Here is a 26,652-nt window from a genome sequence, read left to right on the forward strand (position 1 = left end):
TATATATATATATATATATATATATATATATATAGAAGGTAAATATGTTACCCTCAATCCCAAGGAACACCACCGCAGATAGGGTGGCCCTTTCCTCGGAATTCCCACTCCCACAACGTGAACTTTGCAGCTGAAGGGTGAGTGACGCCACACAACTTCTTTGGTCGTGGCTGAACTTTATGTGCTTGAATCCTTCTTCGGATTCTGTTACGATGCGTGCCGATAGTTTTTAACAAAAGTATGTTTTCAGAATAAACCGTGGAATTCGGATGCCAAAATGACCGAATTCCTGAATCTGACCAAGCTCCGAATAAGTACGTATATAGCTGGCTTAGTGTCTGCATGCCTGTTGCACGCAAGCATCCATGCGTTCACGGTAGCGGATTTGGTGATCTGGTTGGAACAGTAACAAACAGAGTGCTCACGATGTTTTGAAGAAAAAAACTAACTAGTCGAGTTGTTGGTACATATGAAATTTTAGGCATATACAAATTCCAGGCGCGGAAAGTTCAAATTAAAGAATGCTCGGATTGAGATTTGAGGATAGTCACATGACATTCCTGCTTTGACCATGGCACAATCACCGACACTGAATGCAGTCTGCTCATAAGAGTACCATTGGAAACCAGTAGACAGTATTTGAACTCCAATTCAAAAAAAGGAAGTGAGAGCCAGGAATTTTTTTTACTACATATTTTTCATTAACTCTGGGGATTAATCAACTTTAATGGGGGATGGGTTGTGCGCAGTCTTTTTGTACTAGGTTTTACGTGTAGATTAGTGTGCAAATGCCACTTTTTAAAGGGTATAATAATAGCTCTGAAGTGAGCCAAGTTGTTCTTGGTAGCTTGCGACAGCTTACCTTGTTAACCAGGGCTGAAACAGCAGCTTAACCACTGACTTTGATCAGTCTCAGATTCTCTGCACACCAGCACACCAGTCACGAAGGACTCAGTTCCAGAAACAGTGTTGCGTACAACAGCGCTGACTTGTTTGTGGTCAGTTTCTTTTCAATCAATATGTTGTTGCCCTATCACAGAGCATTTCTTGACTGCCACTCTATGGGTTTTCCGGAATTTAGAATCATTCTTCAGAAGCTTTTTTTCTTGCCTTCTCATCGCTTCAGAGCTTTGATAAACCGATATAGGTGCATAAGGTTAAGCTTTCAATTGGATATGCACAGCAAATTATATGGCTATTTATATCCCGTCGAAAATTTCCCCGCCTCAATAGTTGAATGACATCTGCTTCAAGCGGCCAACGCTTGAGAACCTCTCGGTTTGAGAGAGGAAAACTAGCCAACTCTGGGTCCAATCCAGATCACAGTTGGCACCACAATTATAAAACAACAAAAGGACTTTTTGTTTTTCTTCTTGACTACTGTTGGGACATATCTGCACTTTAAACGCTGAAATCTGTGGCCAGAATATAGCTGAGAGAAGCAAGTTGTTGTCGAAAAGTTATCAGCAACTTTGTGAGTAATGTGCTCCGCCAAGAAAATATACTGCGTGTACCAAAGGTCACACGAACTGAAACGGATGTCGGCCTTTGTACAACCTATTCAGTTGGAAAATCCCGCTCAACGAACTGTGTAGGCACTACAACTCCATGTTCCGATGCAAAACCTTGCTGATTACACTCCAATAGACGCTAAAAACACTTTCATAGCAGTTGAGACTGCCTATTTGTCTTTGATTGTAAATCCTGTGTAAAATACGGTGACCGGTCAGACCAGTTTGCGAGTCTTGATAACGGCCTGGTCAAATCGGCTAACTCCACTCCACTTATTCGTTCCGTTCCTTTTAAGCTCCATCGATTCCTATGCGGAAGACTATGGAAAGGTGTACAATAATCGTCCGATTGTGGCAATTTTCTACGTTGCCTACATCATTGTGATTGCCTTCTTCATGATCAACATCTTTGTTGGTTTCGTCATCGTCACATTCCAACAAGAAGGTGAACAAGAATATAGAAATTGTGAATTGGACAAAAATCAGGTGAGTATATTCACGCCCAGCTGTGCTGGTTGTTCTCAGCTCTGATAACGCAAACTGAACTAGACAGTCAGTACGGTCGGAGGAAATGTGGATACAAAATTACGACGACAAGTGACATGGGTTCTTGGATTCAATGGAGTGTAACTGAATCTCAAAAACTTTTCTCATTTGATGACATTCAATACCTGAGAGGTATATTTGAGAAGCGTCGTTTAGTGAAATTTCATAAAACTTACTCACTGAGCGCTTTGCCAGTGATATGTTGTGAAATGTGTGACACATATATATGAAACTGATAACGTATCTGGAATGAAGATTAGACTGCTATCAAGGTTGCCATATGGTTCATCTATGCTTCTCCAGATCATTTGCGAATGAAAATCTGACAGCTATGACCACTGTAAAACATGTTTCCGGATTTTATAGCTGAAGATGAATCCAGTCTTTTCTGTCGTCTCATGTCCATCATCAAAACCTTTGAATGTTGGCCTATGGTGAAACCTTCTGGAGGTCGTGAATTTGCGCTGTTAACCAACTGAAAATGAGATAGGGAAGTTAGTAACCCAACCGGTGTGGAGGGTTTGAACTTTTAACCTGTGAACTCGCCCTGTACCAAATAGTCCCAGTTGGAAATCCTCAACAATGTGTGCCGCGACAGACCAAACGGCAATACAAACCTTAAACCCTCGGCCATAAATTCGGACCCAGTACCTTTCAGCCTCAACTGACTGGTAGTCGCTGCATTTAACCAAAACTTATGTTCATTTTTAACAGTGTAGTTTTGCTTCATATGGCTTAGTGTTCAATCGCTCCTCGGCTGATCAACTTTTGGACACCACGAATGGTCTCCGGTACCGAGCAGAGTTGAATTTATTTCCTCTCAGTAACGACCGATGTCCTCCGCTCGTAGAACACTGCCTGGTAAGATCTGATGCGGCGTTCGACTTGTGGATCACTGATTTTCTGCTTCCAAGTAGCGAACTGTTTCCTTGGGTTCATTTGAGAAATTTAATGCAAACTCTAAACAGCACGACATCATGTTCCGAATCACTCAAGAATGAGCGACAATCAAGAACTAAACGTCACCTTTGATAGTTGATTTTCAAATGGACTATATGGGCGCAACGAATAAGAAATTCAATCAAATTTAATAGATCGCTGGAATAGAAGCGATAATATTAGTTTCACAGTTTCGCATATAAATTGACAGCCTCCGATTCAAGATGCGAGTGAATGGAACAAGAAGACGCATGAGAATGTCACGTGATCGGTTGAACAGTGAGCGCGTTTTTGGCGGTTGCATTGACGTGTTTGTTTTTGGGGGTCTTCACAACTGCGCTCTCTAGAGCTTAGTTACAAATATGTAACAGAGTAAATCATCTTTAATAAGTAAATGTTAACTGTCAAATAAGGGCGGAAGAATATACCTGTGGGGAGTGTCACATCAAAAGTCAAATGTACACTCATTTTCAAAGTGAGGCGAAGTTAGTATGAGACTAGTAAATCCATCATCTACTATGTCTCTCAATCAAGCGTGCAGGATGAAGGCTGTCTCGTGTTTCAGCTGCGTCACCAACTGAAAGATTTTCATTCAGCCCATGAATACAACAGTCGTATTCATTACACGTTCATTCATATATGACTTTTAAGAAACTAATTTGTGGTTCGACTCACCAGATCAGCGCCTTCGGTACGGAACCCTAACTACTGTATCATCGATACCATAGGCAATCGAGTTTTCATGCAAACTGGCAACAGCTTCCCGGTTATTGAACTTCGTATTCAATCACACCCATCAGCCATCACACGGTCATAGAATGAACCGGTAGTGGAAGCATACTCTTATCGGCTTGCGCTCGGTCACATCCGCCTTATTCGTATGTGCGCGCACACACATACGATACAGCCTCGAGTGTTCCGTTGCTCTTCTTGACTGTTGCTGTCGAACTCAAACGCCAATCGGCTGGTTGTGCGCACCAAGACGAGGACAAAGACGGAGTATGCACGTCATCAATTTGATGTCCAAGCATGTGCCGACTACACGCTTGGTTGCATGTGTGCTTGTGTGCATCGCTCGATTGGATGCGGATGCGCAGCCTCGGTTCGCGTTAGGTCGAATTGGGGTGAACGAAAGACATTGGCGTCTGTGAAGACGTGCGATATCGATCAGAGTCAGATAAAAAGCACCGTGCGAACATTTGGACTGACCAATAGCATCTGCTCAAGCACAACCACTCGTATTTCCTTATCTGCATGTGCTATTAATAAGAACGCCACCGGCCAGGGTACCGGCTGCGACATGTTACATTTTTTTCGTAAGAGGAATATGTCCCCACATACATCCAAGTGCAACGTAACCATGATGAGGATTTATCTGGACAAGTTAAACCACTAAATGCTGTTTAAAATTGCCTGTGGATGAAAACGTTGGGCGTCTAATGTTCTTCGTTCTACTCATTAGCTCTCTTCTGTCAGGGACGTATGAATTTTCGTATGTACACCAGCGCGCCTTCGATTTGCACAGCTACCTAGACGTTACAAAAGAAAACGAGAATTTGACGTCATCTGTATGTATGGAAGTACAATTCTCCAATCGACTATGTACCGCGGAATCACTGCCATTGACTCTACTTCGTCTGTACTCAGTCGGTGCGGATGGTGACCAATCGGAAGTTAGCGTACTACTCAATTGTACCCGTGATAGCCATAGAGCAGCGATATCAATTGGTTCGTCTACCAACACTCTCCTGATTGGTCACATTAGACTCCATTCATTTGTTCATTATTTGCTGCAGTTCAACTATCCCGTTGCATTGAGTCCTCACAACCAGGTTGAAGGTGGACTAGATTCCTGTTTGTCTCCTGAGTATACCGAACTCAAGGTCGTTGCTTGTGGATCTTTAACTTCTTGCCTACCGTTTTTGCCCTATGTTACCGAATCAGCCGGTATCGATGGTCCCCACTTGATCCGACGCAGGCGTGAAATTGCCATAGAGGCATATCCCAACGATACTATTGTAAATCGGACAATGGCAGCAGTAGCGGAATCTGCAGCCCAATCCAGCGGGGGTCTGAGTGATGGGGCTTTGGCTGCGGCTATTGTAGTCCCGATTCTTGTAGTCATTCTGGCTGCGGTAGGAGGTTACTTCCTCTATCGATGGATTCATTCTAAACGATCAGGACGTGGAGTCTACAATCCAGGAGATGAGGAAAGTCGGCACAATCCCAATCAAAATCAAACCGATTCGAACATACTGAAAAAACCGCCTGAAGAAGGGTTAATTTAACCTTTCCTAATCCCAGTTTGTGTGTGTAAGGTAACGAGAGTATAATCCGGTTTCAACTCCCGCCAATCTGCGTTGTTTCTGTGTTAATTTGTTTGTGATGGACAACCAGACCTCGTCTCACTCGTGTTCCGTGCCTTTTATGTACAGCGCAAGTGTATTGAATTCTCCTTGAAAGCCCGCCCGGTCAAACGATACATACCAAAACAGAATTTCCAGTATCGAATTTGGTGGTTCATCACCTCTCAGCCGTTCGAGTATTGCATCTTCATCTTCATTCTGATCAACACAATCTCCTTGGCAATGAAAGTGAGCCCTGATCCATCCAACCAGCCTTTACAATTATCCCTGTCGCCACTAGAATTACTCAATATCTGTTTATTTTTGCGGGTTTTGATGATTTGAAGAATGAGGAGAACTTTTCCGATTCTCGTCCTCATTTGATTGTCTGTAGATTCTGTAACTTACTTGACTTTTTTTCAGAAAAAGTTTCCTTTTAATCCACTAACCCACAGTATGATTACATTGTAACTACCTAAGCCACAGCGTTTACGACAGAATACACTGTACGGATTTTTTATAAGTAATTCGATAACTCAGTGCGCATTGTGGCAAGCCCTCGATCGAACTCGAGTTGCCCTGTTTTTGCCTCCAAGAAAAATCGGGAGTTAGCAGCCAGTGTGATGTTGCTTGGAGTTTACACAACCGTGTATAGTTCATTCCCAATCAGTGTAACTTTGGCCACAGACATAAGATATAAGACAATGGGAGACAGTGTCATTAAAAAAACCCGGCCGCACAATACCGAACCGATCGGAAGATATTTTCCGAACTGCAACTTTGTTCTCAGAATGGTGATGTGGTCGTCCATTTCTGGAGACTTCAGTAAAGTCCATTCCTCAGAGTAGAGTACTTTCAACTGACCATTTGGGACTATTTTGCTGGGTAGAATTCTCCCCGCAAGAGTCTAATTTTTTCGAGGTACTCTGCATTTTTCCGAAAGCTCTAAAATTAGGAGATATCTGCACATAATTACTTTGACTCCGGAAATTTCGAGGAGCCACGTGGTGAAGGAAGACCGAAAAATCACCACTGTGCTTTTCAACTTGATTAATTACTAATTAACTAAAAACGTACATTAGAACTAGCCAGAAAGTATATCACATCGACTGATTGCCTTGTCTCGTTGCCTGCTTCTCATTGGACCTTCTTGCCTTCGTGTTTCCTACAACAACCAAATCTTTTCTACAATGCGTTACGCGTAAACCTGCTGTTCATTCTGGGTGGATTTCGGTGTTTTTGTCATCCGGCGTTAGCCGTATGCGCTTGAGCCAATCGGAGCCGCCATAACATTGTAGCAGTCAAATCCGTTACATTCCTAACGGCGAAACTCTTCACCTAATGTATCCATGTACAAGACCAGTCGCATAAGATTAAAGTACTAATTACCCCTGAATTTCTTTTACAATTTGAAGGCATACTACCACACAACTAGTACGATATTGCTCACAGGTAATTTTGTTAGTTAAATCACTGAGGTTGACATTAACCATTGAAGTTACGTGAATTTCTGTCCACGTCTGGTACAACACTAAAGGATATCACCAGATCGAATACAAAGCAAAGCCTTAAACACCGTGATCCGTCCTGAAGAGGTAATCCTCCTGGCGTTTCGTTCTCAGTAAAGATGCATCAACTGGATTTAACAGGGTTTGATCGCCCGAGTTTGCATCATTTAGAATCAAGACCACGAGGGCGGCGGTCTCACTTATGCTCATGACATAAATGATGATGGTATCGGTGGCGCGTCCTAATTCGTCAGGAATCCAGAAGTTGCCCGCTTCCTAACAAACTTCGACGTGTGCGGTAAATCACCATTTTGGCGGAAACCGTAATTGACTTGTATCTGTTAACTTGCAAGTAATTCCACCAAACATCTCGGATCGATTTTCCTCCTGAACAGTGGTTGGCGGACCTGACTCAACACGACCTCATTAAACTGAAGAGTACTAGGCCTCAAGTGATGTTCCGGATATCTTCGTTCAACTCCGTACGGAAGATATCCAAGCACATATAAGAAAAAGTCAGAAAACGACACAGTCGCAACTGTTATATGGCGTAAACTCTTCGACTTGTAACTAGTTAGAGGGATTTGGAGCAAGAGCAGAATCTTGAGGATGTTTCGCCAGTCTTCGAGGCTACGCTGTAAATAAATTTAAACTAGTTTCTGTGAATGAATGACTTTCTGTGTTCCCTAATTCAAAGTTCTCTAATTCGTTCCACCACAAACTCAAGAGGATCATTGAATGTGATGATTCCATTTTTAGCCGACTACTGAACGGAGTAACCCAACGGCTGTAGGGCCAAGGTCATCTCAGGTGAAGCGTGAGTGTGGTTTTGAGGTGATGAGGTATTCAGGACAATGACTGAATACTGAGTCCTCATATGCACGCATGACCAACGTTTGTTGGGTGACACATCATTTCACTCGGATGACGATGCCGGCCCACATGAGCCGTACTCTACTCTTCGTTTGTCGCTCAAGACGCCACAAATGCTGTAGGTCATCGAGAAGATAGGGAAAAAGTGATGGAAAATTTGATAATTCCGCTTGTTCCTTGAAGCTTTCAATTTTATTGCCAATAAAAATTATTCTTTGGATCAAATATCGAAAGTTCTGAGTTTCACGCTTTAGCAAAATTTGCCCACTGTTAACTGACGAGTTACATGCTCTGGATTCTACGGAATTGCATTTTCACCGAGTTAAATGAGGTTGTTTCGCAGGTTTGTCGCGCACCTCCCACATAATCACTCAGAAATAAACTGAGGAAGAATGCCCTACTTGACTCCGTATGACCACCAAAGGCTGTGAAGTAAAAATACTCCCAAGTCGGGACTGGCCATCCAAGCACACGTTCGACACCGAACAGGAGGTGATGGCAAAGTTCCAGTAGATAAAGTGACTCCTAGCTGTCACAGTCGTCTTGCAATTTCACATTTCTTGAATAGGACATTCTTGATCGATCATCGCTGGATATCCATCAAGCAGCTTCATATGTAGTTCGCTGCTAGCGGTATTAGAATATATTGTTAGTTCGGGTGCGCTAATTGATTGTGAATCATATGGCCATTGGTCCGACCACCGAGCTCCTAGTCCGTTGTGCTTCCGAAAACAATTTCGATTCCAGGTGCATTGAATGAGGCAAAGTATTGATCAGATTTCACTTTCTTTTAGGAATGAATTTGGAGAATTCGTTTCAATCGAGGAACTAAAGTAACCGTTTTCCATCTTCTATATAATTTCGTCTCATTCCACTGGGAAGAGAATATAGTGTCAACGTGGCGACGTTTATTCAATTGATGTCCGTGTAATCTGATAACCTTTTGTGATGCAATAGGTGAAGTGCTGCATTTGAATGTCAAAATCACAAGGTACCGAAAATTGAGTGTTTTCCAGAGCTATCACCTAAACTATTTTAACCAGCAGCCAAAATCGTACTGTCAGATTGGAATCGATACCTGTTGTCGTTCTCAACCTACATTGCAAGCGTGAATACTTTTGAGCACAATCAACTGTGGTAGTGTTACCACCATTTTGGATTTTGTCACTACACTTACAACTGAATCGACCCACCATTAGTAGACGTATTATCGATTAACGGTACACGCTACGTGCCTGTCATTTACTCAGTGAGTTATTTCACTTTGAGTTCAACCCCTTTGAGGTTCCTTCCATTCGACAGCGGTCTAATCGTATGCAATAGAAGCAATCAGTCCGGTATTCTACAGGTCAAACTAACACATCGTCAACCAGATGAAGTTCCGCGCTTCACACTTCAGCATAACACAACACTCGGTTAAGTAAACTATATCCAGTATGTATGCATTGTATGTGGTCTGAAGTTTAGAAAAGTTGTTCATTTAACCGATCTGCATGTTAGTTTTCAATGTCGCGACGAGCTAATCACGTGTCACTCTTTCGTGCGTCAACTGGATTTGGTTTTTATGAGAGCAACATATATCACAGTGTCCTTTTTACAGAATAAGTGTACCACAGCTGAGATGGGAATTCATTTTACAGTAGAAGGATGTACCTAAATTTTGAATATTAGTCAGTCTGTTCTCCTTTTATCAACATGCAATCTGAGTAGTTCAGTTGCCATTTTTTTAATCAGTTGAATTGATTTTGGTGACCAGTTAGGTTTGTTTTGTCTCGCAGTCACATTATCCTCTGTGACCATCCGGACTTATTTTACAGACCTCCTAGTGTACACTTGCATTTTTTTTGCACTTTGATCTGCAAACACAATTCACAAATAGATCATTGGCATGTGATCTTGATAACTGAGTCATATTTTGAGTCGAACCTACACACACACATGCTCCTCCCTCGATCGCTCAAAAGACTGCCTCGCGTAAGGCTAGGCAGCCGAGCTCACACCCAGCTAGAAAGTTCTTGGAACTCATATGCCCATAAAAAAGTAAAAGCTTGCGCATCGAAATCAATCGCAGGTGGGGTTGGAGAAACGATCCCAGATCGGAAACCCCCAGTTGAAGCTGACAGGAAGATCTCGCCTCATGGGGATAACCTACGAGTGTCAACCTGAATGCAGCTCAAGAGTAGTTGAACTCAGGGCCACCTAAAATCGTACGGGAACTATTCGTTTCCAGTTGGTAGATAGAGGGGAGGTTTGTAGTTTCCAATGGAGATTTAAACCCGAAAGCCAAGTAACTTAATTCTGAAAAGCCGTGAATCTAAAAAGAGCTAGATCGCCCTTCGTGGGAATCAATAAAGGCATGCAACTACCTCATCTATATGGAGACTGGAGCACGAGACCTTTCGGTCGTAACTCAAGTAGTCAGTCAACATGATGTGGTCTGAATGAATGACATTTAGTGAAGCTAGATGCTTTTCAAATGCGCATTGATCGCACTACTGATAAAAGACTCACTGTCAAGTAATCTGGCGTTTTCAGAGGTCGCGGGTTCAAAATTCATCAGTGGTTCGTGAGATACCTATTGCTGTTTATCTCCAACGGGTACCAAACAACTGCATATTACTTCTCAGTCTTCCATCACAGATGGACTCGCCGGTTGAAATTTTCCACCGTGCCGTCTGAGTCACCTTCTTGTGACTGAAGCGAAATTTCTTGTTTGTTTCGCATTTCTGGTTAAATTGGGGATAGAGGGTTGAGCTTATGCTAATGAATCATTCCAAGATAGTAATTGTAATCACCCCCCAAAATGTGTGACTGACCCCTTCATCTTTGAGCACAATTGATCCGCCCAACCATCCCCGTGCTCTCAGTTTGAAGGACAACCTGGTGCTTATGCTGATGCACTGGACTACTTGAACATGATATTCACCGGAGTTTTCACGGTGGAGTTTGTGTTGAAGCTTGCTGCCTTCGGTTTCAAAGTGAGTCTCCCAGTATGCGCATCTTTATACTTGATACTTCACAAATCTGCTCCCATTCATTGGCACTAGCGGTAACGTGCAGGTGTGCGCAACTGTGGCCTTAGACGGTAGACAAATGGCATTGTCCAGCAAGTTGTGGATTGTAGTATGCTAATGAGAACATCGACATTGATCAGTTAGACACTTTCTATTCTCTGACGTAAATTCGCTTGCAGTCGGGGCCATTGTTAAATTATGGCTAACCTAGGACGCACAGGTCACCCGCATAGTCTAGGCTGTTAGTCTGTAGTACAAAATCGAATCAGGATAGAGTGCTTATCCCGGGCCCCGTTTTATGGTATTCCGAACCGGGATACCGGTTCGCCAATGATGATATTTATCAAGGAAAGTTTTTCAGCTGTTTAAACGGTTCAACAAACCCAGTGGTAAGGCTGGGTGATACAACTCCGTAATCTCTCACTGGTAGCGTACACGCAAACCCTAACACTGAACAAGTATGGATTTCGCGACGCACCCGGAGTTAATTCGACCCTGGGTAATGAATCATATCAGTTTCGGAGTCCTTTTCACAGCACCGGACCTTCATGACCGATCAATATATCTCCGACAATCTTCTGTTCGTCCCCCAAACAAACGATTGTTTCGTTTCCACTCCTGACTGTTACTCAATATCGTAAACCAAAAAGGTTTACTTTCTACCATGACTGTGAAAAACTGGAACCAGGACTGGACACTAGAGAGCCATTTAGCCTATCTTTCGTCACCTGGTTAAAACCCCTTCCAATTCCAGACACATTAAGGCTGGAACAGCTCAAGTGGATTGAGGAAGCCAAGTGGTGTATTTTTAGTAAGCTGCTAGTGCCCTCGCAGTGGTACGGTACACACATTCGTCTAACATAGGTTTTATTACTTCACCGTCCTTTTCACACCCCAGGTGGCCTTTGTTTCAACCGAGGGGTTACTGTTGACTGGGTATACCAGTAAAACACTTGCTGGGTGAAGCTTGACCTTAGGGTGTTTTCCATGAAAATCTGGATGCGTTTCCATCACTAGCTCCAGTTAACTGACTCCGTTCTTTATCCCTTTTGGACAGAACTATTTCAGCGATGGATGGAACGTGTTCGATTTCATCATAGTAATCGGAAGCTTCGTTGACATTAATATGTCGCATTTGGCGGTGAGTAATAGTGCTGAGCGTTTTTCTATTCGTAACAGTGCGTCCAACGACACAATAATTGCTCATATGCTTACTTCCCCCATGTACTTTTGATCTCCACCTATTTTGCACCTTCGTATCCGTCATTCACCATGTCACAAAGGTCGCCTCTTCCGAAACCAAGATACTTTCCGTGTGTATGTATCAATGTTCCGCTTCCTCGTCTATTGGAGCCGATCTATCGTGATTTCTGTGTGATCGCACCACCAATCAGAATCGCCAGACTGAGCCGAGCCAATATTCCACCCGCCGTTGTCTGGTCTGCGAGCCTTGACACTGTGCGATGCCGGTCGATGACAGGCATGCGTGCGCGTCGCCGATAGCTGTTTGTTGTACAATTTTGCTTACCTTCGTGCAACTGGTGCCATAGGCTTTCGAACCCAATTGTTTTTTTTTTGACATTTTGGACCGCTAATCCTACGCGTAACACCGAATTCCGTATTGTAACATCAACAGTACTCCACTTTGTTATCAAGACTGGATAGATAGATCGATCTATTTGACACCACGTCACAGTTGCAGTCTTAACATGAATCCGTCCCGGTCTTGATCCTTTCTCAGCTCAACTGAACAAAGTGCCTTCTCTTCATTTTCCCCGCCACTACGAGTTGTGGACTTGGGCTATACTGGCTGAATTATGGGACAGAATTGTTTAACTGAACGATGAGGTTCGAGAACTGGATCGGGAACAGCAAAAGATGAGACAGAGACATAAGGCTAAGCCGAAGTACCTTGTCCCCCAAGTCTTGGAAGTAGGTCTCAAAAGCTGTCCCCGTTACCTCAGAAATTTATGACAACTTGTCGGGCTACTGTTAGCCGAATCGCACTTCAAAAACCATGGAAAACAATAATTTGTCAGAAGATAACGGCGCTCATTCACAACGTAGTTCTTTGGAGTGCGATTCACTAACTACCGTTGACCTCGCCGTTCCACTCACCACGCAAAGTTTGCATATCCCTCAGCGGAAGCCATGTGCGTTTATGGTATCAACTTCCAATATGTCTTCTCGGAGTGCCTTGGGTTATTAAAGTTTCTAGCCTAGAAACCTTTCTTGGTGGCCTTTCAAACTGTGCGCGCCACACGACGTGACTTGGTTAGGGCGATCACTCGGAGATTAAATTATGCCAACTTAGAATCCTAGAAGAATCACAGAAACAAAAAAATGGGTTTTGTCGCCGGTCTTTTACAACTCTCTCGCCAGACTGATTAAGTTTTGGATTCCGCCTGATGTGTTCTCAGTGAATTTTGCGCTGATCGTGATTCTGTTGTACAATGCTAATTTTTCGGTGAAGTATATGTCATTAGGTTCTGTTTGTATTGAATTGGAGACTACAATGAATAGTTAACTTGTGAGAGTTAATCAACTGCTCGTGGCAATGTGCATTCATAAGTTCGCGGGGTAGAAACTATCTGAGCTTCGCGATGTGCGCACTACTGATGTTTCCCAACAAGGATAAAACAGCTGTTCAATGCTTCAAGCCTTTTCAGCATAGATTGGCTTGACTGACAGGACGAAATCTCTGTTGAATACTAACAAATCTCCTATCACCATCATTAGTTTATCAGTTTAAAGTTTGCTATTTTCCAGCTATCTGTACAGAGTGTCGGACTGTTTGTCTCTACAAAGCACAGAAAACCGGGGATCGGACCTAACAAACTTGTATCATCGCTGACTTTAATCCGTTTTAAATGTATGTTGCTTGCTCAGTCTTTATTCCATCCATACACTTCTCCCCTTGGTACAGGAAAAATCGAAGTTCATCAGCATCAATTTCTTCCGACTTTTTCGCGTAATGCGGCTTGTTAAATTATTGAACAAAGGAGAAGGCATCCGCACTCTACTATGGACGTTTGTCAAATCGTTCCAGGTAAGTGGGATATTTTTGTGTTAGTGTGATGAGTATTAGCAGTAGGTATTTTGTTCAAAATCGATTCAGAACGATGTGACTCCAGCACATTTCCCCCTTTCCCCCAGACAGTCGGATAAGCTGGACAGAAGAATCGACCACCTAGAATGACAGCTGTAGCTCGTAGTTTATTCAGCGCGACACCCTAAGAACACGTTCCTTCCGTCCTTGAGATTTCAGCTTCGACATCTTTACTTCCACTGAACCGTACACATTCAATAATACCCCCTGGCCTCGAATAATTCTTTGTTACTGTTCGGCTGAGGGCTCATCTTCAAGTCCTGTCTTGCCAAACAGGAAGATGCTGGTATCGTAATACGGTAGTAAACAACCAAATACTTGATACAAAGTGTCTCACATATCAAGTAATCGGTTCAAGTGCAAGGGTAAGAAGCCGACAAACGGGCATGCACAGAATTGCTCTTTATCGCTGAAAAAACAGCAGGGAAAGTATAGACGTAACGCACTACTCATAAGTTGCTGAAAATTCTTTGACAGCCCACGACCAGTTTCGCCCGTCTTGAAGCTCATCATGTAGGCGCAGTCCCCGAGTTTTCGTCAACCTTGTGTTCTGCTTGAACCCCGGGAAAGTAGTTCATAACGCATTTGGTACAAGCCATGCATGCTATAGATCAATACAAACTAATAATTAGAAAGAATCGACAACTGATGAGCTGCCAAACTGACATATATGATCGGCTGGAATCCGCGGTTAATGGTCTAAGGTCACACGAACCATGACTGTTCGTGAGACGTGCAAATAAGCTCATTTTTTTCGGGTGAATAATCAAAAGTGGAAGCTGATTTCCTTCATACACTGACAAATGTATGTCGTATTCAGAACTTGCCGTTATCTGACACATTACCACAAGCCGCTTTCATGAAAAGTTAGCAAAAACGCGTGTTGTTTTCCGCTTCTTACTAGTTGCTTATCATCTGAAATATTTTCCCCAAAGGGTGGCCAGTACCAAAGAGGTGCCCACTCTACCCTCTTCGCTGAGATCCCTCTTAAAAGTTACTCAATAGAATGGGTTCAAAATACTTATTTCTAGTACTTTGCTACCTCCTATTAAGTGCCTCGAAGAGCTCGTGCTTTTGTGGGGAAATCGAAAGTTTTCCGATACCAAATTATTTGCATCATGAAACACTGGATGTTTTCCGAGCAAAGCCGCTCTAGAAGAGTTCAGCCTGCTGGGATTGGTGAATAGGTACTCGCCACGCATGCGTTAACTTCCAAAAATGAGTCCTTTCGTCGCTCGACGAACATGCGTTTGGTTTTATCAACTACACACTTGTGGGGGCGTGCGCGCCAGTCAGTGTCATCGATTCTATAGATTCAGATACTTGTTGTTGTGTTCTGTTGGGTGATCTGCGTCAGTCAAGTTTGTGAATTCGTCCAATCTACCCAGGCTTCATACAGTCGTATGATTTCAACATACATTGAAGTAAGGAGAACGATAGTCGTACATCTGTTCGAACTCACATATAACGAGACTACTTGTGAGCTTCTTAGCTGATCCTTTGCACAATAGATTGAGTTTCTACTGTTAATTTGAATACCGCTCCATTAATCACCATGACGCGAAGGGACCAACAAACATTTCTTCCAATAACGCTTCCAATATCGATTGCGTCAAAACAGAAAATAAAGAAAACTGACTAAAACCGACAGCTTTGGCATGAGTGAAGCCCAGGTGTGCAGCCTTCTCAAAACGCAAGCACCATGCAATTCAACAAACTGAAGCTAGCAGTTTCTAGCCACGGAAAGACCTTAGAATCTAGATAGTGTATTTGTGGACAGTCGCATTGAATTAACTGGATTTTATGTAGAACCACACAAAAATGGACCGGTCAGTGAGAAGAGGCAACCAAAGCTTCTGAGCAAGGTAAATAAATCTAATCTGAGGCAACCAGAAACGTAGAAATTGTTGTCTTTTTACCCAAATGAAGCTTCGCCACCGTGTATTACCTGAGTGACATTGCGCTATTCACTAAAACATTGAAACCATATTTAGCTGTTTACTTTATCCGTTTCCACCCAAGCTATGCACGGAGAGAGATTATCTGGTGGATGTGCTGGGGTTCGTTCTTAGGATTCTGAAAAGAGGATTTAAACAGTAATTATCCTGCTGCACAAGTGTACATGTACCTTCAGAAATTACCTTCACTTTAGTGTATTGTTCAACGAAATAACCCAGGAAATATACGGATGAGCAATGGTTTACATTAGCTCTGGGTTTGGATATTCACACAGTAGCCTAGCAAATTGCAACTGACAGCTGCTAGATCTGGATAAGTCATTCCGGAAAAACGGGAACCATGTGAACAGTATTCACCATCAGACAATAGTCTCAACAAACCACAGGCCTGATCCGCTGCTGTCGACTGGTTCTTCCATAGGGCCCGGTGCAATCATAACTGGGCGACTAGTGTTTGAAATCAGGTCTATTCAACAAACCGGTGTTACGCACCCGGCCGTGGCTCCACATAGTAAAACGTCCACTTGCAACTAGGCGCATTTCGACAAGAAAATAAGTCTTGTAGTACTAATAAATGGGTCTAAATTACCGCCGTGCGCTTTACGCACTCCGAAAAACTACTATTGCCAGATTCCTCACAGAAAAGGAAGACATGGACAGTGTCTTAAATGGTAGAAAAATAATAAGCGTCTAAGTGATTTGCGCATGACGGCTACAGTTCAACTACTGATAAATAGGACTCATATTCTAGTTGATTGTCCGTTGCCCCTTCCTAGCTTCGTCGCTGCGACTGTGACATGTACCGGAGGAAACCCTAGTTAAAAATTTTAAGGAATACACTCAGGCGGAATAAAGCCTCATCGCACTCTCACAAAAGGTGTTGAAAACGTAGAATACATCCAGGTCCGTGCCAAACGTATGCTGTAATCGCCTGATGCAAACCGATTGCCTCTCCCTATAGGAAGTACTTCTGTCGAAGGGACATTTTATTATCCTTAGAGTGTAGAGAGTAATATATTTAAATGTCTCTTTAAACTTCAGATCGACCAATATGCACGTAATATCTATGGCTGGCTGTTTAACTATTTTCCAAATGTTTCAACGAGGTTTCGTCAGTTACTGCGATCTATCTTATAGGTAACCTATCAACCGTATTGACCTACTTGTTGCTAGATGGCTACTGGTACAAAACAGTTCAACATATCAAACCTAATGCCCTTCTCAACTTTGAGCAATGCCCAATAAACCAAATGAACCGTTCTATCCCAACACCATCGATTTTTACAATTCCAGGCTCTTCCGTATGTAGCTCTTCTGATCACCATGTTATTCTTCATCTATGCGGTCATTGGAATGCAAATGTTTGGAAAGATCGCTTTGACCAACGTGGACAGTGCGATAAATCGGAATAATCACTTCCAAACCTTCCCTCAGTCTCTGCTTGTCCTTTTTCGATCGGCAACAGGCGAGGCATGGCAAGAGATTATGCTCAGTTGTGTGAACGGTGAGTGCAGCAGTGTCGCACACCTTGTTGATTTGCATACGTCTTGCTTGTTCGGAGGAAGATTGTACAAAACAAATCGTGGATAGACAGCTTTCTCAACGAGAAGAGGAACAAACAACAGTGAATTCACAATGTTGGTCTTTCAGTTGGTCTTCGTAGCTCAGGAAGAGAGGCTTTCTAGACGTAACATAGTTTAGGCTTGTTTTTAAGTTGGTTCAGAAAATACAGTGCGATCTGTTGATTCAAACAATCTCGTTTATAATCTACCTACCAATTTTTTCTGCTCTGGACTGCGCTCTGGCAAGCCGAGCTTCCCACGAGTGTATAAGAGCGCTGCATCGGGTGTAACAGGCTAGACATCTGTTTTGGTTTGCAGACGTTAAAATGCACTAACTGTATGGTATCTTTTCAGTCACCTAGTTTACTTAGAGCTACGACCATGAGCGTTTGATGTCGCTTAGGAATACTGTCCTTCAATCAAGGAGACATTGCTCTCTGGTGGTCATCAATTCCAAGATGGTAGGTATGCTTACTGACACTACATTCCTGGATATTGAGTGAGTTGCTTGACGTGCCCAATGTCCTAGTTTTCTTGTGACGATTACAAGTCATGACGTTGTTACCTCAGTTGCCCAATAAATCCAACAAGGAGAAAGTCGTCACAAAGCATACACACTTGTTAGCCCTACTTTTGTTTTCGATTTACTGTCAATTGTTTAATTTACTGATGCTGATTTGAGGAGAGTTGGTAATTTTCAGTAGAGATTTCATGCGGTCGGTGAGGCCAATCTATCCTGAAAAGCAGAGTAGCACCGTACAGATTGGTTCATGCTTCTTAGTAATCATCAGCTGTGTTGAGTAACTCACGAAACCGCACGGAGTAACGAACCCGCGACCTTCCGGCTAGTTGTTTAGCCACGGGTTGTGGCAGCAATATAATTCTCTCCTACTCAGTTGGGACATTTATGTCTTCCAACACGTCTGGATTGATGCTGTTCACCCATAAGACGATAGCAACCCTGTGACTGTAGATAACATCTTGTTATACCAACTAAAACAGTCGTTTTATTCAACTTTCCATTTTATCTACTTCACGTCATAGAACCCGCCGTCAAATGTGATCCACATTCCGATTCCGAAATGAAAGCCGTTCGAGCCTATTTGGAACAGATTGGAATTTTTGATTCGAACCTCACCTTACCAGATAATCGAACTTTGCTACTTGAACAGAACACGACCACTCCACTATTTTCAGATAATATGAATTGGACAGCATATTCTACTTCGCCCAACGGTGATTCTGTACATAGAGTAAACCAGACAAAGTTTTACGGGACATTCGAAAATCACGTGCAACCACATACACTACCCACTTCCTCCCTTCCCTATCCCGATCAATGGACCCATTCATTCCCGGCGTTTAAACCCCCCAATGCGCAACCATTCGATCCAAGCCTAACTCCACCTCGACTTGAACGACTTCGTAAGCAGGTTCAATATGATGAATACGAGGACGATATGGAGGTGCCGTCAGCTGATCCAGCCGGACTGTCAGATGTCACACCCGACCCCTATGGGGAATCTTCGAATCCACTGGACTGGCAGTTCCCTCTACCGAAAGCAAAACTCGAGGAGTTGGGTTACTTCGGGCCGACGGCCAACTGTGGATCGAACTTTGCTTATCCTTTTTTCATCTCATTCTATATGGTCTGCTCGTTTTTGGTAAGTGGTTGTTGCTTCATATGTGCCATACGGGTCCTGTTTTGCTCAGTTGTTTCTTATCATGTTGGTACATAATGTCAAATAAGGAAGGCAATCATAGAATACCTTGTCTTTTTGCGTACTCAAGTCCATATGCTCTTCTTGAGACGGAATCGTGACAGCTTAGATAATATCGTCGACTGGTTATTCAATACTGTCAAAGTGCTTTCAGGTTCGGATGAAAATCCTTAAGTTGAGAATGAGAGAGAAATAGAATCTATTGGGAAATCACTGCTTCTAAAGAGTTGGGTACATATGGGTACATATTGCCCAGGAGCGTTTTGATTTCCACACGACAGCTTCGTCACACCAACCGGTCAGTCAAGTTGTTGGTCAAATGTGGAAGACAACGCAAAGACCACTTCTACCTAACGGCCTACATTGGTGCTGACTATCGATGAAAGGCTCTTGTAAGTTATTGAGGGTTACGTCGGCTTTTGCAGAGCTATATTTGGAAGCAATCTGACAAAGTCCCAAGTGTCCTCTAGAATATTTGCATGCATCGCGTTGATGGTGAAACTACGGAAAACTTGGTCTAACTCCAACGGAAACCACGCGTGTTGAGCGCAAATGTATAAGATCTCTGATAGTCTATTGGAACAACGCAAATGCTGTCAGCGGTATCCTACACGTGCGACCCAGCGACAACTTTACACGATACTAAACATTCGGAAGGCAAGTGTTACTAAAATACAATCAATAAGTAGTACAGTTTCACCACCATGTGATCTGACTAACCCTATGGGGAATTCTGTTACGTATCTGAACGGGTACGATCAGCGACCGTACGCGACTTGGGGAAGATGCATAAAGCCCAACCACTCCTGGCACAGGCAGAAGAGGACCGGACCTTCGACTGAGAGCTTCCACTGTCTCAAACAAAGGTGAAGTACAGCGGAGCACATACAAAGTGAAAATGGGCACTAGGAAAGAAGCACTTTCTTTTGGGACAATATGCAGCAGATTTTCATAAAATAACTTTGGTAATAACTCGACTAATATCCCCGATAAATTCTGAAACTATCTGTTGGTAAGTTCACAACATATATTACAAATTCTCGTGACTTGGCCAAAAAGGCGGTCTGTTTTCCGCGGGAGAAAGGGCCGGTCCTACTAATATCCCTCTACAAATAGCTTCCACAGCACGTTCAGCTTAAGTTGTCATTTTCAACTTAGATAGTACTCAATTCCGGGCGGACGCACTTAGTTTCACCGTTTTATGCCGTCGTACCTCGTCCTAACAGGGAAGAGATGATTTATCTGGCTACGCTCCTCAGAGTCCGGTCACAGCTTTATCTCACACATCCAGTCAGATTCGAAATCCGTGGCTTGTTTATAACGAGGCTACACTCATTGACTGATGACCAATACAATGACAGAATGGCTGTTCAAATCTAGTAAACCCGTTTTAATATTGTGCCGCTGGTTAGACCCCTAAAGTTGTTATCAACGGACTGGTTTGGGGTTGTGCTAGTTTTTAAACGTGATATTAAAAACCACAAACCATAGATCAGTTGCGCTGGACGGCGGTCCACGATAGTGTGTCGACGGCTACCTGACTGATTCTGGTATAATAACTCGGAACAGGATGTTGGCAAACGGAAGAAACGTATTGACTAACTACAAACGTCCACAGTAGTAGGCTTAAGTGCACTGTTCCTCCACCATCTCTGGTATCCACCTTTGTTTCACCACCAGCCTACATTTTTCCATCACCACTCAAAGGAGTTATATCGCGTCTCATAGAATAACTCGGACTGAGAAGTAAGAAGCCGGTAAAAATAGCCTTATGTCTGGAATCTCACACTCTGACCTCTTTCTGTGTGCCGTCACAAGAATGAACAAAACATAGCTCATCTAGCAGTATGAAAAAGTACAGGGACCAGTCAAGGTTAAACCAAGTTGAATACCTGTGTGGGTATGTGTGGCGATCGATGGTCTTAGGATAACGCAACGGGTGGTTTTATGTGAGAAGCTAATTCCACGGTGTTTCTCACCCCTGCAAGCAGTGGGTGTCAATCACATGTGTAAATGTGTGCTCATCGCACCAAAGTTATTTCATCAAATGAACTTACACTTTACTGTGGCTATTTGAGAACAGCAGAAAACTCTTTGAAGAACAGCACATTGCTAACCCTTCTTGCAAGTTCTTCGAGGGTAGGCTCATACGAATGTTCACTAGCCATATTCGCCATTATTCTCCGGTTTTCATTATGATCGCACAACTATTGGTTACATAGCCTGAAGCACAGAATCGCTGACCCTGTGGAACCCATCCTAGCAGCTGGACTCGATGAAAAAAGGGAGAGACCCTGCGCGGTATAGTGCTTGATCAATTGAATCTCTGTACACCAAGTGGCTGACAAACTAAGGCGTTTGTTTTCCTTCACAATTACGTAACTGCAACGTATAGGGGACATCCATCTCTAGTTTTATTGGTCAACAAACAATGTAGAAATTCACAGTTGATGTACTCTATTGTTGCCATCACCTGTACCGCCTGGGCTGGCTTAGAGACATCTTACGGAAACGAAATACTCCCCGTCTCGAACAGTCTTCCCGATTCGGTGAACTCTGTTTGCCCACACGTGCACTGGCAACTGTTACCAGGCCCCATTCAAATGATTAGAGATGAGCTACTTTCGCACTACGTATCCGTGCATTTTCTAACTAACAGTAGGCAATGTGGCTATGGTGGCCAAAAATCCTTGGGCGAGTTTCCACTTTCATGTGAGCTGTCATTAATTTACCATATTACTACATATCATTCTGTGTTGTTTAAGAAGACAGCTGTGAAGCCGGGTGAGGCCTGGAGCAGCTTAAAAATGCTATCGAGCACGTGTGAACCGGCCGATTGCGAATTGCGCCATTGTGTAATGATAAATAACATTTAGTTGGCTTGAATGCTCACAGTGTATTTCTTTCGAGACAAGATTTAAAATTCAGAAGGGGCAATGCTGTGTGCAATAATGAAAAAAACAACTTTCAGTTTTATATGAGTGTCCATGTGTAAGAAAATTAATACATTCTCATAAGAAGAATCATTCAGACGAAAGAGTGATTTTGGCTGTTCCCTGATGGAGAATCACAGTTTACTCTTATCAAAGTCTGTTAGCCCTCGCTAATCAATCATGTTTTAGCCGTTCGCTGAAGAGCCGAAGGGAGGCTTTCTAGCCGCTAGAATCCCAAACGCATACCGTTACGATGCTCGTTGACAAATTCTACAAGCGTGAGTTGCTATTCTTCTCAGCCCCTGGCACGCATCAGCGTATATCAAGATGCCGGTTTCCTGAGGTAAAGTCTAAAGTCCCTCTTTAGAATGTTGACATCTTGACAATTCACCCCCAGGTGATTCTCATACGCAAGATGGAATAAACTGTCCACCCGTATTGGCGATAATCAAATTCTACGCACAAATTGCAACACTTGTTTTCCGTACCCGGAAAGCATTGACCTTGAGAAGTTTTCACTTTGGTTATCCCTTTTTCATCTCTCTTCCACACCTCATATCAGATTATCAACTTGTTCGTTGCTGTCATCATGGATAATTTTGACTACCTCACAAGGGACTGGTCAATACTGGGCCCTCACCACCTGGATGAGTTTGTTCGTCTCTGGTCGGAATACGATCCCGAAGCGAAGTGAGTTTTCTGTGCATGAACTGTCTACTCGAACGCATTTTGTCACGTGACATAGCAGTGTCTGTGTCAACACAAACTGTACTCAGAACTGTCAAACGTACGTAAAAAATATGCACGGGTGAATAACTGGCATAACTGGATTCGCTCTCTTTGACTGTGGCCCTATTTACAAGGAATATGGCCTTCTGAGCCTGAAGACATCTAGCAGCCAAGCTATGCTGTTCTCCAATTACCAAAGCCCATTTTTTAAGGATGACATCGATTCAGAGCAATGAAAAACAATTGTGAGGTGCGTTGAATTTATTTTTCTGCTTCTGTCCTGACGAGATGATAACATTTAATTCACACGAAAGCACTGTACCCTAGTTCTGCTCCCATCGTTTCTCATTAGCAATACATTTGCTCGATCATGCCGGCCATGCGTATACTGTATATTTGAAATGCGATGCTTTCGTGCAAGCAACGTATGCTGGAGGAACTAAGATGATCACGTGTGTCCAAGCGAAGGAGAGCAGTGCGGTTGGTTTTCACACTGCCGTGAATACCATCCTAGCGTTTGTTTTGATTGTGTCAGTTGGTAGCACCGAGGAGGTCAGATAACTATCTGTATATCTACCGTAAGTAACTCTAAGACGAACCTTCTCCAAAGGAGACCGAAATCAACAGATTTTGAAATATTTCACGACTCACTGTTCGAACACGTGGACATTTACTGCTTCAAGGAAGAAGATAGGAATCTACCCTTCAGTATGCTTCGTACCTGTGTGGAGTCTTCACGTCAGTTAATCATATGGGGCGAGTATCTGGGCGGACGCAGAGCTCCAATTTTTTTCACAACAGAATATAATGTAAGTTTGGAATGAGGAGTCCTCGAGGTGGCTGGAATCACAAGTCTCCCGCTCTCCAAACGAGTACCGTACCAGTCAAGTTATCTAGGACGCGGCCTTGTGTCACATCTTTGTCCTTTTACTTCAGCTGAGGACTAGTGATGATTTGCAAAGTATACAGATGTTGACATCATTCAAACACTTCGATAAACAGAAGGTCAGTGGTTCCATTTAAGCCTTGAATTTCGGTATCGCATGTAATTACGTTCTTCCAAACACTACTCTGCATCTAAAGCAGGCCATCAGAGATGGTAAAAGAACCAAACAAAAAAGCTCGCAAACTGCCGAAGACGACGGTGCCTAACTAACCGATCAACAACAATTAAATCAGCGCACAAAGTAACAGTAACCTTTGAAAAAAACAGCAGCTTTAAAACCAGAACCATCCTTACCCACCTGTACAATGCAAACGCAAGAGGGGTAAACACCGATAAGCACTGGATTGGTGACGGAATGTTAACGGAGGTTTCTCGGACCAACCGCCTATCTTGCAAACAGTTCGGAAACGACGGATTCGAACAATTAATCTTCCGGACACGGGTTTACATGCTGTCTTATCTAAATCCGGATGGTGTTCAACAGATCGTGGAGCTACGTCATACGTTGATCCATAGGTTGATTTGTATATTTGGGCATAAGCCTAAAATTCCTACCCCCTCTACGAACGACTTGCTACATACGAAGTGTTCAGATGTTCATCCCAGACGTCGTTGCTTGGAGCGCCAGCGGATATGAGGTCACATGATATCAGCCCAGTTACTACCCGTTGTATCATCTTCATGTGCAAGTTAGTCACAACCGGTAGCCTCGCCTTCGAAACCCGTCCCAGCAACTCTTGTTGGGAGCAGTTCCGGTCCACAAGCATGAAGACTCTACAATACTCCTTTGATTTCTCTCCAATGTCCACTCTTTTTGTCTACCGGGAATTCACAATGGGCATATAGGAAAACCTTACCGCGAATGATGTGAAAATCTTTATTATCTTGTTGTGGAAGGCGTCCTAACAAGAGTGGTCCATAGGGGCATTTATACAGGTGGTTAAGCTTGGTTGTGCAATTAGGGGCTATTCTGAGGACAATGGTACTTCGTGCAAGGAGGCAACAGATTTCTAGATCGTTAGCAATTGTTCGTGTTCGATTTGGAACACCGTAAAGACTGTCGGAACAAAGCGAATGAATTCCCGTTCCGACGTACACATTGCTTAAATGCTTCTCAGCCGCGTGGAGCTACGCGAGTCACAAGGGAGATAACAGTGAGCTCATTCAATCACTGTGGTGGAACGACGCACATGACAATGATCATCCAATCTGGAATAGATCAATTACTCTAACTGATGTTTTTTGGATCTGTAGATATGGTCGCTGGCGTTTGATTTCGAAGATTTTCCACCCCAATGCGGCAAGGTTGAAACGAACAGCGGTCTTAAACACTGATTTGAAAGAGGGCAAATGACTACCATCGAGTGTAAATTCGCTGGGTGTTCGTGGTGTCGAACAAGTTAATCCAACCAAGACTATCCCACTCATTCTGCTCTACTGTTCTGCTAAATGAGTCATATAGCCTCATAGGTTCTAAATTTATAAATTGGTGACGCAATCGTCTGCGTGACTGTCATTCCCATCACCACGCTGTCGATGCAGACGGTGGTCCATAGGTAACAGCACCCAGCCGTTTATACTCTTTATTTCAAGCTTTATGCTGCGTGCAGAGGTTATGACAGTTCAGCTGTTCATCCGTCATCATTGTTGCTGCTGAGTTGTCAAAATCACGTACTTAGGGTGGAGGTCACAATGCAGAATCACCTGATCAGTCAGTTGTGATGGTTGCTTATTTCGCCGTTTCTGATCGTGAAGTGTAGACAATTGCACTACTATTAAGACAAACGAAGCTTTGGACTTTGTTCCTCATTCACACCGATCGAACGCTCAAAACAAATGTTTTTTTTTCGCAAAGTACAATATGGGTAGGCTAAACGTGAATTGTTTGTTTAGTTTTGTTATCAGGACAATAATTTCGTCTCGAGTGTAGATGTAAACTTTACCCTCAGTCTTCTTTCTGAAATGAACGGACCGATCCAGGTGTGATTTCAAAAAGGCCGAGTTATTTCTACTGCACTAGGAATGTCGTCCTAATAAATGGCGAAAAGACCAATAGAATACCAACACAACAGCTTAAGATTTTCCTGGCTCAACAACTCACTCGTATGGTTGCTTAAAACTCCCCGACAGTCCGTAACCGGGTTCGCCGCGCTTAGAGCTCATCGGGTAGGCGAATTCCGTCGTTCAAGTTCACTGCAATATCGCTAATATCGTACACAATGAAGCACGACTTAACCTTTGCTTAGCACATCGAGTTGAAGAGCAGCATGCACAACAGATTCAGCTGGGATTCAGTTGAGTCTCCCGTCTAACCCAACTTAGTGTGCAAGTGAATGTATTCCACCGACTGCATCCAATTTGTTGTTCAAGTAGAACATGACCTTGACGGAGACTCCGAACACTGTGCTCACTTGATTAAGCCCAACCTTGTGAGTATAACGCATCGTCAGGCATAATTGCCCTTTTACTCTGTGTAGATTTTTATTCAATGAAGCTTAGCTCAATCGGTTCAGTTGCCGGTGGAGCTAGACGATATATCAAGATATCCGAACTCAGCTCTTCCCGTTGCTTTGGAGACAAATGAATGTGTTCCCCTTGGTCAGCAGCGCAGGCTTACATTTTTTTAAAAAATTTACCTCATATCTGTTTGGTGTCATGCCACGATACATCCTCCCGTATATAACGACAGCTAGGCAGCATGATACGAAATCGAACAGTAATCTGTTTTGGAGATATAGATCAAAGCGTTTTATGAACATGCTCTACTTTGTTCTAAAGTCTCTAACTTCGTAAGCTGTGCTGATGTGTACTTCGTCAGTGGTATGCTTGTACTGAAATCAATCAAAGCACTAGCAAAATATGTTTACAAGATTGATTATGATTACACCTTGATAAAAATGAATGCAATGCAACTGGTGGTTGATCAGATGGCAGTTGATCTGTTCACCGAGCTTGGCA

The 26,652-nt window shown here is 43.2% G+C and overlaps 1 protein-coding gene across 1 annotated transcript in view; it reads left to right on the forward strand.

The window, feature by feature from the left end:
* T265_01820 (hypothetical protein) overlaps positions 1–26,652 on the forward strand; it is a gene marked incomplete at both ends in the record, with an annotated part of 79,476 nt that overhangs the window by 12,877 nt on the left and 39,947 nt on the right. Inside the window, 9 exons of the mRNA XM_009165930.1 lie at positions 1,808–1,997; positions 4,793–5,131; positions 5,432–5,590; positions 10,590–10,700; positions 11,794–11,877; positions 13,663–13,785; positions 17,097–17,307; positions 18,410–19,029; positions 22,582–22,709. Of these exons, the coding sequence (XP_009164194.1) occupies positions 1,808–1,997; positions 4,793–5,131; positions 5,432–5,590; positions 10,590–10,700; positions 11,794–11,877; positions 13,663–13,785; positions 17,097–17,307; positions 18,410–19,029; positions 22,582–22,709 (1,965 nt within the window). The remainder of the gene's footprint in view (positions 1–1,807; positions 1,998–4,792; positions 5,132–5,431; positions 5,591–10,589; positions 10,701–11,793; positions 11,878–13,662; positions 13,786–17,096; positions 17,308–18,409; positions 19,030–22,581; positions 22,710–26,652) is intronic.

Source organism: Opisthorchis viverrini (genome assembly GCF_000715545.1).
Source record: "Opisthorchis viverrini unplaced genomic scaffold opera_v5_20, whole genome shotgun sequence".
In the NCBI taxonomy this organism is placed as follows: domain Eukaryota; kingdom Metazoa; phylum Platyhelminthes; class Trematoda; order Opisthorchiida; family Opisthorchiidae; genus Opisthorchis; species Opisthorchis viverrini.